The sequence below is a fragment of the Apodemus sylvaticus genome, chromosome 13, assembly GCF_947179515.1.
Source record: "Apodemus sylvaticus chromosome 13, mApoSyl1.1, whole genome shotgun sequence".
Classification (NCBI taxonomy): domain Eukaryota; kingdom Metazoa; phylum Chordata; class Mammalia; order Rodentia; family Muridae; genus Apodemus; species Apodemus sylvaticus.
Genome location: NC_067484.1, coordinates 85,640,981 through 85,655,124, shown reverse-complemented (window position 1 = coordinate 85,655,124; position 14,144 = coordinate 85,640,981). Strand labels below are relative to the sequence as shown.

Below are 14,144 nucleotides of genomic sequence, written 5' to 3'. Positions count from 1 at the left end.
AGTTTTGTTCTGTTGTGAAACATTCTTAATGTTTTATTTGTTTCTTAAACCAGTTTTTAGAAGGATGTGATGTTGGCACAACTTAACTGTTTTCAGACTAGTAGTTTCATTTGGTAGGACAATATCTTCATAGCAGTGTAAGTCCTTAGCAGACCTCAGTTAGCTCCACTACTTTAGCTTGAGCTCTTCTGGTCCTCTGTTTTAAAACTTGTCCTCTTTGAAAAGTGGACAGCAACAAATTGTTTTTTGGTTTTTTTTTTTTTTAGTTTTTTTGTTTTGTTTTGTTTTGTTTTTTCGAGACAGGGTTTCTCTGTATAGCCCTGGCTGTCCTGGAACTCACTCTGTAGACCAGGCTGGCCTCGAACTCAGAAATCCACCTGCCTCTGCCTCCCAGAGTGCTGGGATTACAGGCATGCGCCACCACCGCTCGGCTAACAAATTGTTTTAACAATACAAATTGGTAGGAAAAGACTGTAAAATGGAGAAAATTATATGTGCATAAGGTCCTGGACATACAATGTGGCTGAACCTTAGTAGCACTTGGATATACATGCCCTGCACACTGCCAGGGTCATGACCCTGTGACAGAATTGCTCCTGCTCCATTTTGCAGAAGAGTTACACATAGCACATAGCCCTGGGAAAATATCAGAATTTCATAAATGGTTTCTCCCGAATATGTGTCAGCCTACTACTAGACTAGGCAGGTGGATACCAAATGGTTCTGGTCAGAATATCACATGTCAAGCCTTCGTAATTCAAGACCATTTTGTGTAAGTAGTGAGTCTGTTTTGCAGTATCATTGTTTCAAACTTCTGGAATGTCTGCTAAGGCCATGTCTAATTGTAACCTGGTGGTATTATCTCTTTGTGCATGTTTCTGCCAGTGTAAGAAATTTGGGTTCCAAGTTGTTTAAAAAGTCGAGTCCCTCTTCTTCTTGCTTTTCGCTGCAGCAACCTACAGAGCCGGCTGGAGACCCTCTGCCTTCGTAGTTATAGGTGAGGACATAGTCTTGGGATGGGATCTGGTCTTCGTTCTGATTACACACATGCAATTTCTGTAAAGTCCAAAAAAGAGAATTGTATTACTGTTTTAAAACAACTTCAACATATGAACAGAAAATTTATTTTATTTACCTTTTATGTTTAATTTTTAACCAGTGTGTCCTCTAATGGAGTCCTACATACAAAAAATGCACATGATTGGTCTATATTACAGCCATATCATAAGTCAGTATAGTTTTCATTTTAATAATTCATCAAAATAAAAATAGGTCTACAAATGTTATATTTAAGTACACTTAAGTCATCATTAAATATTTATCCCCTAATGTTATGCCTATAGTTGAATTCACATGATGGAGACAATATGCCAAGTGGTTGGAATTTGCAGGTGGATACCAAATGGTTCTGGTTTGAAGTAACTTTAATTTACTAACTTGTGTTACTTTAAGTCAACCTCTCCTCCAATATCACTTTCTTATTTCTGGAAACTAATGATAGAAAGAGCATTGGATGCAAGTACACTCCTTATGCCCATCAGTCATAAGGGAACAGTGATCATGAACTAAAGCTCTATTGTGTGTGTGTAGCGATGAAATACATGAGAAAATACTGCATTCCAGCACAGCCAAAAGCCAGGGATACACCCCAGAAAAATCAATGAAATTAAAAGCATTCATTTAACTCACACTGCAGAAACTATCCTTGTGCTCTGAGCAACCAAGCCTTTGACCACCTCTGCCTTACACTCAGTACAATGTCCTGCTGTCCTGTCCCCCAGACCCTCAGTAGTAAGTCCCACGGCCTGTTTTCCTACCCCTGTACTATGTCTCACTGGCCTTCTTCCAGTTGTCAAGGTTCCCTATGCTGACCTGCACAGGCCTTCCCTTACCCTCAGCTCACGGCTGACTGCTACCAACTGTTTGATCCATGACCTTGCTAGCCTCTCCCCCATTACCAGTTGTGACACTGAAGGATGTTCCTAAATGAGTGTCTGGAGCTTTGTCAGTTCTCATAATCTCATATGAATGCCATCTTCAAATATAAAACATGTAAACACCTGAGTGTGACAATATAGAGATAAAAATAATAATAATGTGGGCATGCAATGACCCAGAACCCTCTTCTAGAATATTACCCATATTCTATCCATCACAAAACTAACCACATCTGGTACAATATTTGCTGGAAGCACATCAGTTCCCTCTGATTCAGACATGATTCATTAAGCAAGAATGTTTAAACAGGACCCCTACCCTACCCTGCCTGACATAAAAATCACATGTGAGATTTTGTTCATACACACACACACACACACACACACACACACCCCAGTGGAATTAGAATCTCCTAGAATGAAACAAAGGCGTTTGTGTTTTTAAAAGCTTTCTAACGCTGTTGATTTAGACAGAGACCCACTTTTTTCCTGACTCTTTTTTCCTCTCTCTAGATAAGACCCTTCATATCTGAGTAGTATGCTTTATATATTGAAAACAATCCATATGATGCTGTGTTGTGTATTTCAAAATTACTAAGAATAAATTTCAAATGTCCCTGTGAACTGGGTCGTTTTGCTGCCACATTGCATACGTAGGTGATCCCTCGACACACCCTATAAATGTGTGCAATGATAACTCCTCCACTTAGAGAAAAGTAGAAAATTAAACTAAGTAAACTATGCATGATTGAAGGTAAGTGTGCGGCGTCCTCAATAAAGGGTGACCGTCTTTAGCCTAAAGCTGCATTGGGAGGTTTATGTTTTCACAGCAAAATACAAATGTGATTTGGGAAATGCATATCTGTGAGGAACTACAATTTTTCTTCACATTCTTTTCTTATCAAAGGAATTTATAAGACAGAGATACACCCAAAAATGACCATTCAGGGGCAGAGATTAGAAGCCTTTGGATCTTGTAAGGGTCTAGAAACTGAATGAATGTGACAGAGGAATCAAAATAATTAAAACTGTAACCAAACCAAAGCATTTTTAAATGATTAGCAAGAGGAGACTCATAAGCACTGAGGCAAAGCAGTTCTAGGAATCTATAATATCAATGTCTGATTGTTCTCTACTTCAGAGTAAAACACCTCAGGAAACTCACTTCACCAAGTCGGGGCTGAGTAAAACTGTGCCACTCTGAGTACGTGTATCTGCAGTTGTCAGTCTCCATGTGTCCTCCCCTGCAGGAATCCAGGGTGTGGTGATGCCCAGCCGCACGGCAGGAGTCCAGGGTCTGGTGGCCTTTCATCATTTCGATGGTCTCCTGACCACCATTCCTCATTCCTGACCCCATTGTGCCACAGAAACCTTGGCTGGAGTTGTTGGCAGTGTGGGTAGTGAATCCATTGGCAGAGCACTGCATTATAACAAAATAAGACATCAGTGGGGGTCAAAGAACCTCGCACACTGCAGAAAGCAACCAGAGTGATTGGTGTTCTAAAAAAATTCACAATAACAAAAGACTAAGATTGAATTAATGCTACCAAAATCAGAAAAATTACACTTGAAAAGCAAATTTGTTTTATGTCATTCAGTAAGTCCCACACCATAAGCTCCGGGACACTGACAGACTGAAGACTTACAGTTTATAAGATTCCAACCCTTTACAAATATAAATTAACTCCTACTAACTTCACAGGGATGAATTTTAAAACTATAGAGATAACTGTTCACCAAGGAAATGGCTTACCACTCTGTCATCCCCAGGGGCTTCGGTATTTGATATAATTAAGTTTTGCTGTGCTAAATCTTCAGGGAAATGTTTTCCTTTTCGGGCAGTAACAACTCCACATACTAAAGTTAGCAGTACCGCTAAGTAAAAATAAGAAGAAGAAATACATTTTTAAAAGATCGTAGTCAATTACAAGCATAGGATAAAGCAACCACCCTTTATTACTCGTTCCTTGGCCAGAGGAGGACAATAAGAATATTAACTGTGCCTTCCCTTGCATTATCCTTGTCTTTCAAAACTTACAGGCACAGTTTGAAATGTGCAGTAATCGCAAGTGTGTTTTGGTGATATTTTTAACAGAAGGAATCCCCCTCTTCCTGTGAAAGTATTTAGAATCATAAGTTCAGTTGTAGATCTTAAAAGTTGCTAGTATTTATTTAAGTCAAACGTTAATGGTATTGACTGATCCTCAGGATATCGGTTTGCCAACTGGAAAATCTAAAAAGTAGTTTAAAGGCCCCCCTTTTTCCCTTAGATAAGATTGTCTTCAATAAACAACATTAAGCACATTTTGTATTTTATCTAGACTTCTATCCTACATCATAATAATAGAAGATTTAAGATAATACGATCGCTAAAACAACAGTAATAATAACTATTTATAGTGGTCCAGAAGACCCTCTAGCACACTGACAAACCATGGCTACAATTCCAGCATACCACATGTTTTTATATGGCCCATGACCTAAGATTTTAAGCCCTTAAATTGTTGAAAGAAAATAATTATGAATAATTCATGATATGAAAATCACAGCCTGGTCCTGGTCTACACAGCAAATTACAGAACAGCCAGGGCTACAGTGTGAGTCATTGTCTCAAAACAACAAACAAACAAACAAAAACACCAAAAAAACAACCAAACCAAACAACCAAACAGGAAAACAAGAATAAAAAGTGCAAGATCTTCAATGTTAACATGCAGATTTGATGTACTGTGACAACACCAACACCGCTATGTTTCTCATTCAGATGCGCTCAATGATGGCCCTGTTACAGATGTCTTCAGACTGCACAAATGGCTCTGATATTCATACTAGCTGTCCCTGAAGGATCACTGTCCCTCCCCATCCCTCCCTTCTCCCTCTGGCTTCATTTACTGACCCTTCTCCTTTTGATCACTTCTGTCTAGACACAGGAGTCTCCACACCATTGTTTGACATCTTCAGAACTTATCCTACCATGTAGTGTTTGAAAGCCTGTCTCTTTGGGTATGCCACACAGCTGACTCTTCAAATCATGTCATGTAGGCATGAACTGGGGATTTAAACATGTGTTGAAATGTGTGGCCAAGAGTGATGACCTAACATGGGCACAGCAGCATGGTCCTCCTACTTACTGTGATCCAACTTCTCCCTCCTGTCAAAACAAAACATTTTGGTGATTGTTAAATTTTGTGGTTCTGTTTTGTTGTTTGTTTGGCTCTTGTTTTTTTTTTTTTTTTTTTTTAATTTTTCAATTTTGTTCAACAATGAATCCTACCCAGTACCATTTTCTGAGCTTTAGTGGGTGGTTTGGTTTTTTGTTTGTTTGTTTGTTTTGTTGTTTGTTGTTGTTGTTGTTGTTTTGGGTGGGCTTTGTGAAAACTGATCAATGAGTGTTAGAAACTTAGAATGTACTAGTCTAGGAATTTCACATCAATTAACTGGATTGTACCCCGAAAGAGTAGGCTGTCTCTACAAATGAAAAACAGGAAGCAGAAATAAGTAAGCTAAAGACTTTTTATCAATTCTGTCCAAGCACGTAACCTGTCTCAGAAAGGGTTATGTTTCCTCATATAGTGACAAGTGACTCAATTACCACAGAATACAACGGTAACCTGTGGAAGGACTCACTGCTGATGGCTGCTTGTCTCTATTCACTTCCCAAGATCCTTTTTGATACTCTGGTCCATTATTTTTCCTTTTATCTTCGAGTGAATGAAAGTACTTACAAAATAGCAGTGCGATGCCCAGCAAGATGGCAAGGATGGCCCACTTCCCCAGGCTGACCCCTGCACTCCTGGACCTGAGCAGGCATTCGCTGGGATGAGTACAATCACACAGGTTGACCCTCAAGATTTTGGTTGAAGATTGGCCCGCTCTGTCTTTTACAGTAACGGGAATGGTGTATATTTGAACATCCGCAGTTTGCTGATAGGACAGGCGGGCAGCCGTATCTTTGGAGAAAATAAAAAGATTTCATTTTGATCGATTGATTTTTGTATGGACGGGTGCACACATGAGCATACTTAAATATAGATCCCATAAGAGCTTCACTCCTCAGGATCACTCCTCAGGAACTGTCCACCTTGCTTTTGGCATCTCTCATTGCCTAGCACTTGAAGGTTAAGCTGGTCTGCCTGCCACCAAGCCCATGCATGTCCTGAGTACCAGTACAAACTGGTACTACTCTATCCTGATGTTTTCACGTAGGCTCTGCGGACTGAACTCGGGTCTTCGTGCTTGCATAGACAGCACTTTATCGACTGTGCTCTCCCTAGCCCAATGCTATCTGTAATGAGTGCTTATTCTTTCCTTGGAATCTATTGTACCACTCTTGCTGGGAAGCAAACAAACAAAAAAACAAAATCACCAAATTCAAAAAATTTGAAGGGGGCTGCCTTTGATGCCTTCAACCCTTCCCAGGAATTAACATTTCCTTAGTCATGTTTCCCTAGAAATTCTATGGAAGAAAGCCTTAAAAAACAAATTTGAATCCAGGTAAAGAATGTACACCTAAGTTCCTAGTACTTGAGACTAAACGGGGGCCTGTAGGACAGTGAATTTGAAGCTAGCCTGAGATATTTCATGAGACCCTATTTCAAAAGGCCAAAATAATCATAATAGTAATAAACAATACCAATCTGGTATTGAAATGACCTAGTAGCATCCCAGCAATATCTTATTTCCCCTGATCTATACACAGTAAGAATTGTCTCTTAATGCCAGGGTCAAATTTTTCTTTAATTCCAGCTCAAATGCTGTTAAAGAACCAATACTTGCAGATGCACAAAGAATGTTCTCAGTTTTCATACTCTAAGCTGTAGAAGGAATCCTCCTGTTTCCCTAATTGTTGATTGGCTAAATAAAGATAGCAGAAGTTAATTGCTGGGTAAAAGAGGAGGCAGAATTTCTGGGCAGGACAGGAAGAAAAGGGAGAAGAGGATTGCAAGGCAGACCAAGAGCTACAGACTTGTAAATTTCTTAGGGCATCGATAGCTTGTGGCCTCCACAGTTGTGCCTGCGGAGGCCAAGGAGGATGGGACGAGATATTCTTTGCCCAGCCTTTGAGTTATCTGGTTAGTTTTGAAATATAAAAGTATTTAGTATTTTCCTTTCACGGAGCTGGGTGAGACCTGGGTGGCCGTTAGGACACGCGGCAAGCAGCAAGTGGAGACAGTGACAGCTAGCACGGAGCTGAGACCAGAGCAGCTGTTGGTGGTTGGCAGACCAGCCACAGGGGTGAAAGGCCTGTGGAATGGGAGCGGTAGCTCCAGGTGTTCTCAGTTGGAACGGGGTCAGGCTGGAAGTGGACCCAGTGGAGGCATGATCTCAGAGCTAAGTCACAAGCGGCCACTACACCAGACAAGGAGACCAGGCAAGGGGAAGCCTGCTTCCTAAAATTATATGCAGCACTAAGCTATTTACTTTTTGGTGTCTTTTAACCCCCTTAGAAAAGATGATGTTTCAGAAAGCATAGTACTTCCTGTCTAATGAATGCCTTGCATGTAGAAATAATCTCCATAACAGAGCTAATTATACTTCTCATGACACAAAAACATGACCATATGCAGCATAGAATACAGCCCAGAAAGCTCCTGGAATCTGTACAACTTAAATGTCTGTTAGAACTCTTGGGTTTGGGCTACACCTGCACCTGAAAGCTTGCTGGAAAACTATAAATAGTTCTTGGATTCTATCAGAGTACTTAGCAACATATCTAAGGAAAGATTGTGCAAAACATTGATCTTTCTAAAGACCACTGGCTAAGCTAAAGCCATCTCATACACTGGTCATAGTTCAACAACCTTGGATCTTCCTTATTATTCAGCTCCCAATTATCTTTTGACACTACTGTCAGCTACATAAGACATACATCTGGATGCAAGATGGCCTCCTTGCCATAGCCCCAATCCATACCCCACTGTCACCTACAGTACAAAGGCCAGTCTCCTCAGCTTAGGACATAATCCTCACCGCCTAACTTCATCCTTCCTTATATCCAAGCACTCAGCACTCCTAAGAAACCCTTCAAACTCTGATGACACCCCATCCCTATTGCCTATTGCACTGTTTTTCCTTCATAGGTATTCTTTCTTCAAAGCATTGATTAAGTAATAACTTTTTAAGTAGTTATTATGTGCTAGGTCCTGGGCTCAGTGCTGAAAGTGAGAGAGGACAGCTAGCAAACCGTACTCATACAAGGTGTGAGGTGTTATAACACATGATGGAAAATGTCACAGGACCCTCCAGAAACTTCTGGGAAGAGTCTTCAGAGGCTAAGGATCTGTGGTGCCTGCCTGACTCATCCTGTGCATATACTCAGGGAAGGCAGCTTATTGACTAGTAGCAAGCAATGCATAACTTTTATGTTATCATGAAACTGAGACACAGTGAAGGTAATTTTTCTAGGCAGAAAGAACATCATAAAGTTAAGTCGATTGAAAGAATATGGTATTAGGAGCTGGGAAAAGTAGGTCTGTTGTTGAAAGCACTTACTGTTCTTCCTGAGGGTCAGGGTTCAGTTCCCAGCACCCATATTGGACAGTTCATAACTGCCTATAGCTCCAGTTGCAGGGAATCTGACACCCTCTCCTAGTGTCTATGAACATGTGCGCACACACATACACAGGCAAACATAAACATACTACAGAGAGATGCACACACATGCACATACACTTGCATGCATGAACACACAGATACATGCATTGGGCAAAACTAATTTAACACCCTAAACTTTTGCGTCATACTTTGTGCAAGCCCTCCAACAGTTATTCTGCGGTTTCAAATCACATGAACGGTTATCTTTCCGGAATACCATTAACTTGTTTGAGGGTCCATATCCTGTTGACTTCTGGAGAAGAGTTTGCCAAGTTGAACTGAAAGGGAGGGCCGTGGATGGGCTCATCGGGATCCATGGCTGAGATATCCGTATACCCCATCTTTGGCTTGCAGATGACAATGTAATCTTGAATTATCTCTGGTGCATTGTCATTTACATCCTCAATGTTCACCGCAAGTGTTCCTGTGCATGATTTACCCTCTGAGAGGGGAAAGGGACAAGGCTCAGTGCTGGTCTCAGATTCTTGTCTTAGAGTCTCCAAAAAGCAAAATAAATCGTAATCTCTATTTTTATATACACACAAATACATCATTTTAAATCTAGGTCCAACACATGAGAGAAAACATGGTATTTGTTTTTCTGAGTCTAGCTCTTTTCTCTTAACATAATGAATTCTACTTGTGTCCATTTCCTGAAAATGTACTATTTATTTTTCTTTACGGAGACATGAAATCTCATTGTGTATATGGGGCAGGTTTTCTTTATCCATCATGGCCGTCTAAGTCAGTTCTATTCGCAGCTCTTGTGACTTCTGCAACATGTCACGTGGAAGCATGGTTGTTGAGTGGGACAGAGAGAATCTATTCTTCCTGAAAATATAATCCTTGGTTATTAGATGAATGGGGAATGAAATTATAAATGAGTAAAGGCTATAGGTTGTCTAAGATGGTTCTTGCTGATGATACTATAAGATACACATTTCAACAAGCCCTTTGCCAGAATTACTATGATAGAAGTAAAGGCTGAATTGAATGCTCTTTTTCCTTGGAGTCATGGGTGTCAATGAATCATGATGAAGTGCTCATAGAAATATTATTCTAGTCCCAGGTTGCATTCAAACCCATAGGGAGGTTTTAATATATTACATAAAAGTTTCACACCCAAAGATTCTAATTCAAGGTAATATAACACATTGAAATTATTGTTATTTCAAATAAAGGCATGGGTAGAGAAAATTTACTTTAAAAACTAGAATTGACATTTAGAAGGATTTAATAGCGAGCTAAATGAGTAAAAGAGAGATGGGGATACCAACCTACTCACAAAACCTTCCACCTAAAACTTGTCCTGCCTACAAGATGTGCGGGTATAGCGATGGTGCAGAAATTGAAGGAAGGGCCAATCAATGACTGACCCAACTTGAAACCCATCCCAGGAGAGAGTCAACCCCTGACACTGTTTGGTATTCTGCTGTACTTGCAGACAGGAGCCTAGCATGACTGTCCTCTGAGAGGCGTCACTCAGCAGCTGATGGAAACAGATGCAGAGACCCACAGCCAAACATTAGGCAGAACTCTGAGAATTCTGAGGAAGAGGAGGAGAAAATACTGAAGGAGCAAGAAAGGTCAAGGACACCACAAGAAAATCGACAGAGTCAACTAACCTGGGCCCATAGAAGTTCACGGAAGCTAAACCACCAACCAAAGAGCAGGCATGGCACAGACCTAGTCCGCCTACACATATGTATCAGAAGAGCATCTGAGTCTTCATGTAGGACCCTTACCAACCCTTGCCCACCTTTGGCTCCCTCTCCCCTGACTGGACTGCCTGGTCTTGCCTACTCCCACTGTAACTTGATATGCACTTTGATTATCTATGGGAAGCCACCCCTTTTATGAGGAAGGGGTAAATAAATGGGGAGGAGGTGATATGAGAGGGAGGGGTTGGGAGGAGGTGAGAGAGGGGAATCTTCAATCAGCATGTACATTTAATTAATTAAAAATTAATTAAAGTTATTTTTAATTAATTGATTTAAAATTAATTAAAATTAATTGCTTCTCTAAAAATTAATTAATTAATGGGGGAAGCCCCCAGGTAAAGTGATACCAAGACACATGAAAGGTCTGAGGAGATCTCTGCATGTAGTCTCATGGCTAAGTTTGATTACTGTCCTTTACCACAAAGCTGTGCAAAGACTAAGTTCTTGGAGATGGAATATAAAGATAAATGGGACATGTGCTATTTAGCTGGACATGATGGCTCATACTTATAAACAGGCAAGACTAAGGCCGGAAAATTGCCACAACTTAAAGATCAGCCTGAGTCTTATAGTGGACTTGCGTCATCTTGGGCTACATAATAAGACTCTATGTCAACAACAAAAACATCTTTCTGAATGTGGAGTGCAACCCTGAAGCACTCAGTATACTGAAGCAGGAGGATCAGGAATGATAAAGGTCACCCTTGGCTATATGATGAATTTAAAAGCAGCTTTGGCTACACAAACAAACCAAAACAACGAAGCAAAACTAATAAACAAAACCAGAAATAAATGGTATCTTCTCACCAAAGTCATCTCCTAGGACAAGAGAGATGCTAGTTTTCTTAAGGTCATTTTCAAGAATTGTATATATTTACCACAATATTAATTCGCCATAAGAATAATTACAATTTATTCTTCCATTCTATTATACAAGTCCAAATTAATACTTTGTTACCTTGGTCAATTGCCATGACTGTAATATTGTATAAGTCATTTCTTGGAGCCATGATTTCTCTGTCTAGGGCTTTTGATATGGTTAGCAACCCGGAAATTTCTTCAATGCTGACCCAGTCTTTAGGATCCTGCAATTTTTTGTACCTATTAATAAAAAGAAATTTTATAAGTCATAATATACCTCAAAATAAGTTACCTGTTTCAATAATGGCAACTTCACTAGCACACAGTGCAGAGATTCGTGTACCTTAAGCCATTGCTGTTCCTGGTTTCAGGGTCATAGGCCTTGTAGCCATTGATCTTAGACCCAACTGCTGAGTTCTCTTTGATCCGCACATATTGCTCAGGGGGCTTGCATTCTGGCCCCTCGTTCTGATCTCTCACATGGACTGTGACCATGGCCCGGTTCAGAGTGGGTATTCGGTTTGCTACATCTCTAATGAATGGGGCTTCATTGTTCACACCAATCTCTAGGGTCACTTGACGATTTTCTTCATAATCCAGCGGCTTTCAAATAGAGAATATGCATGTCACCTCAGTACGCAGTACATTTGATATTTTAAGTAACTAGTCACATGGGTAAGACTGCATAATTCATTCACATTCATGCTTTATTAATAGTGACTTCCCTCCCTTGATGGAGCTGTGACCCATGTGCTAACCAACTTTGGCCAAGGCTCACCTCCAAACTCTCCAAAGATAACTTTACATCGCAGTGGGAAAGAAATCCCTTAACGATTTGGGGGTTTGTTAGTTTTGTTCCTTTAAGGAAACTTATTCTGAACCTGGGAGTACTACAGAGTTATGTCAGTGTCTAATAGGCTGGGTTTAGGCTCTAACTCTGGTATTTGAGAAGTCTTGTAAAGTTGCACGTTTCTAAAAGGTGAAAAGATTTTGTTTACTTTCTTACTGGTGGGCATTGTAAATGTCTGGTTGTTGTGTTTTGTTGTGTTTGTGGGGCTTTGAGAATCTGCTTGATTTCATTTCTGTTTCTGTCATTTGTATATTTTCATCATTGTGCAGTTAAAACCAAGTCTTATTGTGTGAAACTCACTGTGTTGTTCAAGCTGTAGGATGACCCTCCTTTCTCAGCCTTATAAGTGCTGAGATTACTGGTGTGTCCTCTTAACTTGACTCCAAAATATCTACTTTAAGTATCCTTATATGAGACATCTAAGTGAGGTGTCTGTAGTCTGTATTTCCTCTAATCAAAATATACCAAGGGTCTTGTTTCTTCTTAGCAATCCATTTTGGTTTTCAATGATTTCTTCCTGAATGATGAAACACTACCTTTTGTTACACAAATTTTATTCTTGACAGTATAAGGCTAAACTTTGACACTGTCTGTCATTTACCACATGGACTTCTCTCAACAGAAATGCAGAAGACTATCAACACGATCAACTCCATGATGGTCACTGCTGACATACAGCACAGCTTTAAAGAGGGAGTATGAATTCACTAAGTCCCCATGCCCATGTGCAGCAGGAATGTCATTACCCCCATTCTACACAGCAGCAGTGTGAAGGAGAGAGAATCTCTAAAGTCAAAAGGTTTCATTTGGGTAAGAGTTTGAAGACAGGCAGAGTGGCCACAGACTGTTTCCTTAATGGGTACATTTTAATCTCTAATAATTTGGCTCATCGGCTTCCAGGAACATTAAAATAAATGCCTTAGCTATGTGACTTTAAAAAAAACACAACAGCCTAGCAAAATGCATAAAACATTATATTCTGCTCTACCGTGAAGGAAATCATAGGATATTTTCTCTGATTATCCTTATACTTATCAAAATAGTCACTGGCCGAATATTGAACAAAATCCAAAAAAGATATATGAGGAATTAGAGAGATGTTTCAAGGGTTAACAGTGCTTGCTGCTGTCCCAGAGCATCAGAATTTTGTTTCTAGAATCCTTGTCAGGCAGTTCGCATCCAGCTGCCTATAATTGTAGTTCTAGGGGACTTGACAGGCTCTTCTAGCCTCCATGGGCACTACCTACATAAGGAATGCATACATAATACAAACATTCATATCATTTAAAATAACTTGTGGATAAAATTATTTTCATACTGTCCTCATACCAAATATTAATAGGTTACTATCCTCTAAAAAGTAAAAATATTTGCTCAGTCTTAGAACCTAGGGCATGCATATGAAGTTATTCTTATTCCGATCCCAGAATTGGGAAGCGAGAAGCAAGAAGAGGGAGATCCATTTGTTAGATGCTGCTGAGGACCAGCTCACAAATCACGTGCGGGGGCAGCCACACAGAGACGTGGACCACACTGAGAAATGAGGTAAGCCTGAAGGCTCCGGCTCAGTGCAGCTGCATGATCCAGGCTAGCTTTCTAAAGCCTCACAGCATCTTCCCACCAGCTCTAGGCTCAAAGTCAGGGTGGCAAAGAATGCAAGTTCTCTCTCTACTAAGTTACACATTTAAAAAAAATTTTCAGAAATATCTCACATCTGCATGGAAGTTTAACAAATTTCCTAAAAAAAAAAAAAAAAAAAAAAAAAAAACATGGAGAGAGGCTCCAGGTCTTTCCATGGAAAAAAAGACCAAGATCTGTTCTTTATCCATCCAAGCTTATTTGGATCAAGACAAATTGGCAAGTTCTAGACAACTAAGAGAAATATACCGAAGTAATTCTTGATTCAGTCAACAGATTATTCAACTCTTCCATGTATAAAAGAAGATATAAAGTACCTTCTTCTCTAGGATATGGTCCTGACTAACAATGAAAAGCTAGGCTATTGGAAGTGAAGAATTCTTCTAGAGTAACCAAACTCACCTACCTCATTCTTTTTTTTCTTTTGAGTAGGGATTTATGCATGTATATGTGTGTATGTATGCTTATTATATACATAACACATAATAATTTTTAATCACACAATAGATTATGGTCACTCTTTCCCATCCCCTAATTCCTCCT

General features: G+C 39.9%; 1 protein-coding gene across 2 annotated transcripts in view; it reads right to left on the bottom strand.

Moving 5' to 3' along the window:
• Positions 1-699: 699 nt before the first annotated feature.
• Dsc3 (desmocollin 3) overlaps positions 700-14,144 on the bottom strand; it is a 39,146-nt gene continuing 25,701 nt past the window's right edge. Inside the window, exons 10-16 of one of the 2 annotated variants that reach the window (XM_052155621.1) lie at positions 11,457-11,716; positions 11,211-11,353; positions 8,749-8,973; positions 5,663-5,887; positions 3,691-3,812; positions 3,103-3,357; positions 700-1,056 (exon numbers count right to left, since the gene is read on the bottom strand). In XM_052155621.1, coding sequence (XP_052011581.1) covers positions 859-1,056; positions 3,103-3,357; positions 3,691-3,812; positions 5,663-5,887; positions 8,749-8,973; positions 11,211-11,353; positions 11,457-11,716 — 1,428 coding nt within the window. In that variant the 3' untranslated portion in view covers positions 700-858. Of the gene's footprint in view, positions 1,057-1,151; positions 1,179-3,102; positions 3,358-3,690; positions 3,813-5,662; positions 5,888-8,748; positions 8,974-11,210; positions 11,354-11,456; positions 11,717-14,144 lie in introns of those variants that run through there. The other variant, XM_052155623.1, reaches the window with a different exon arrangement.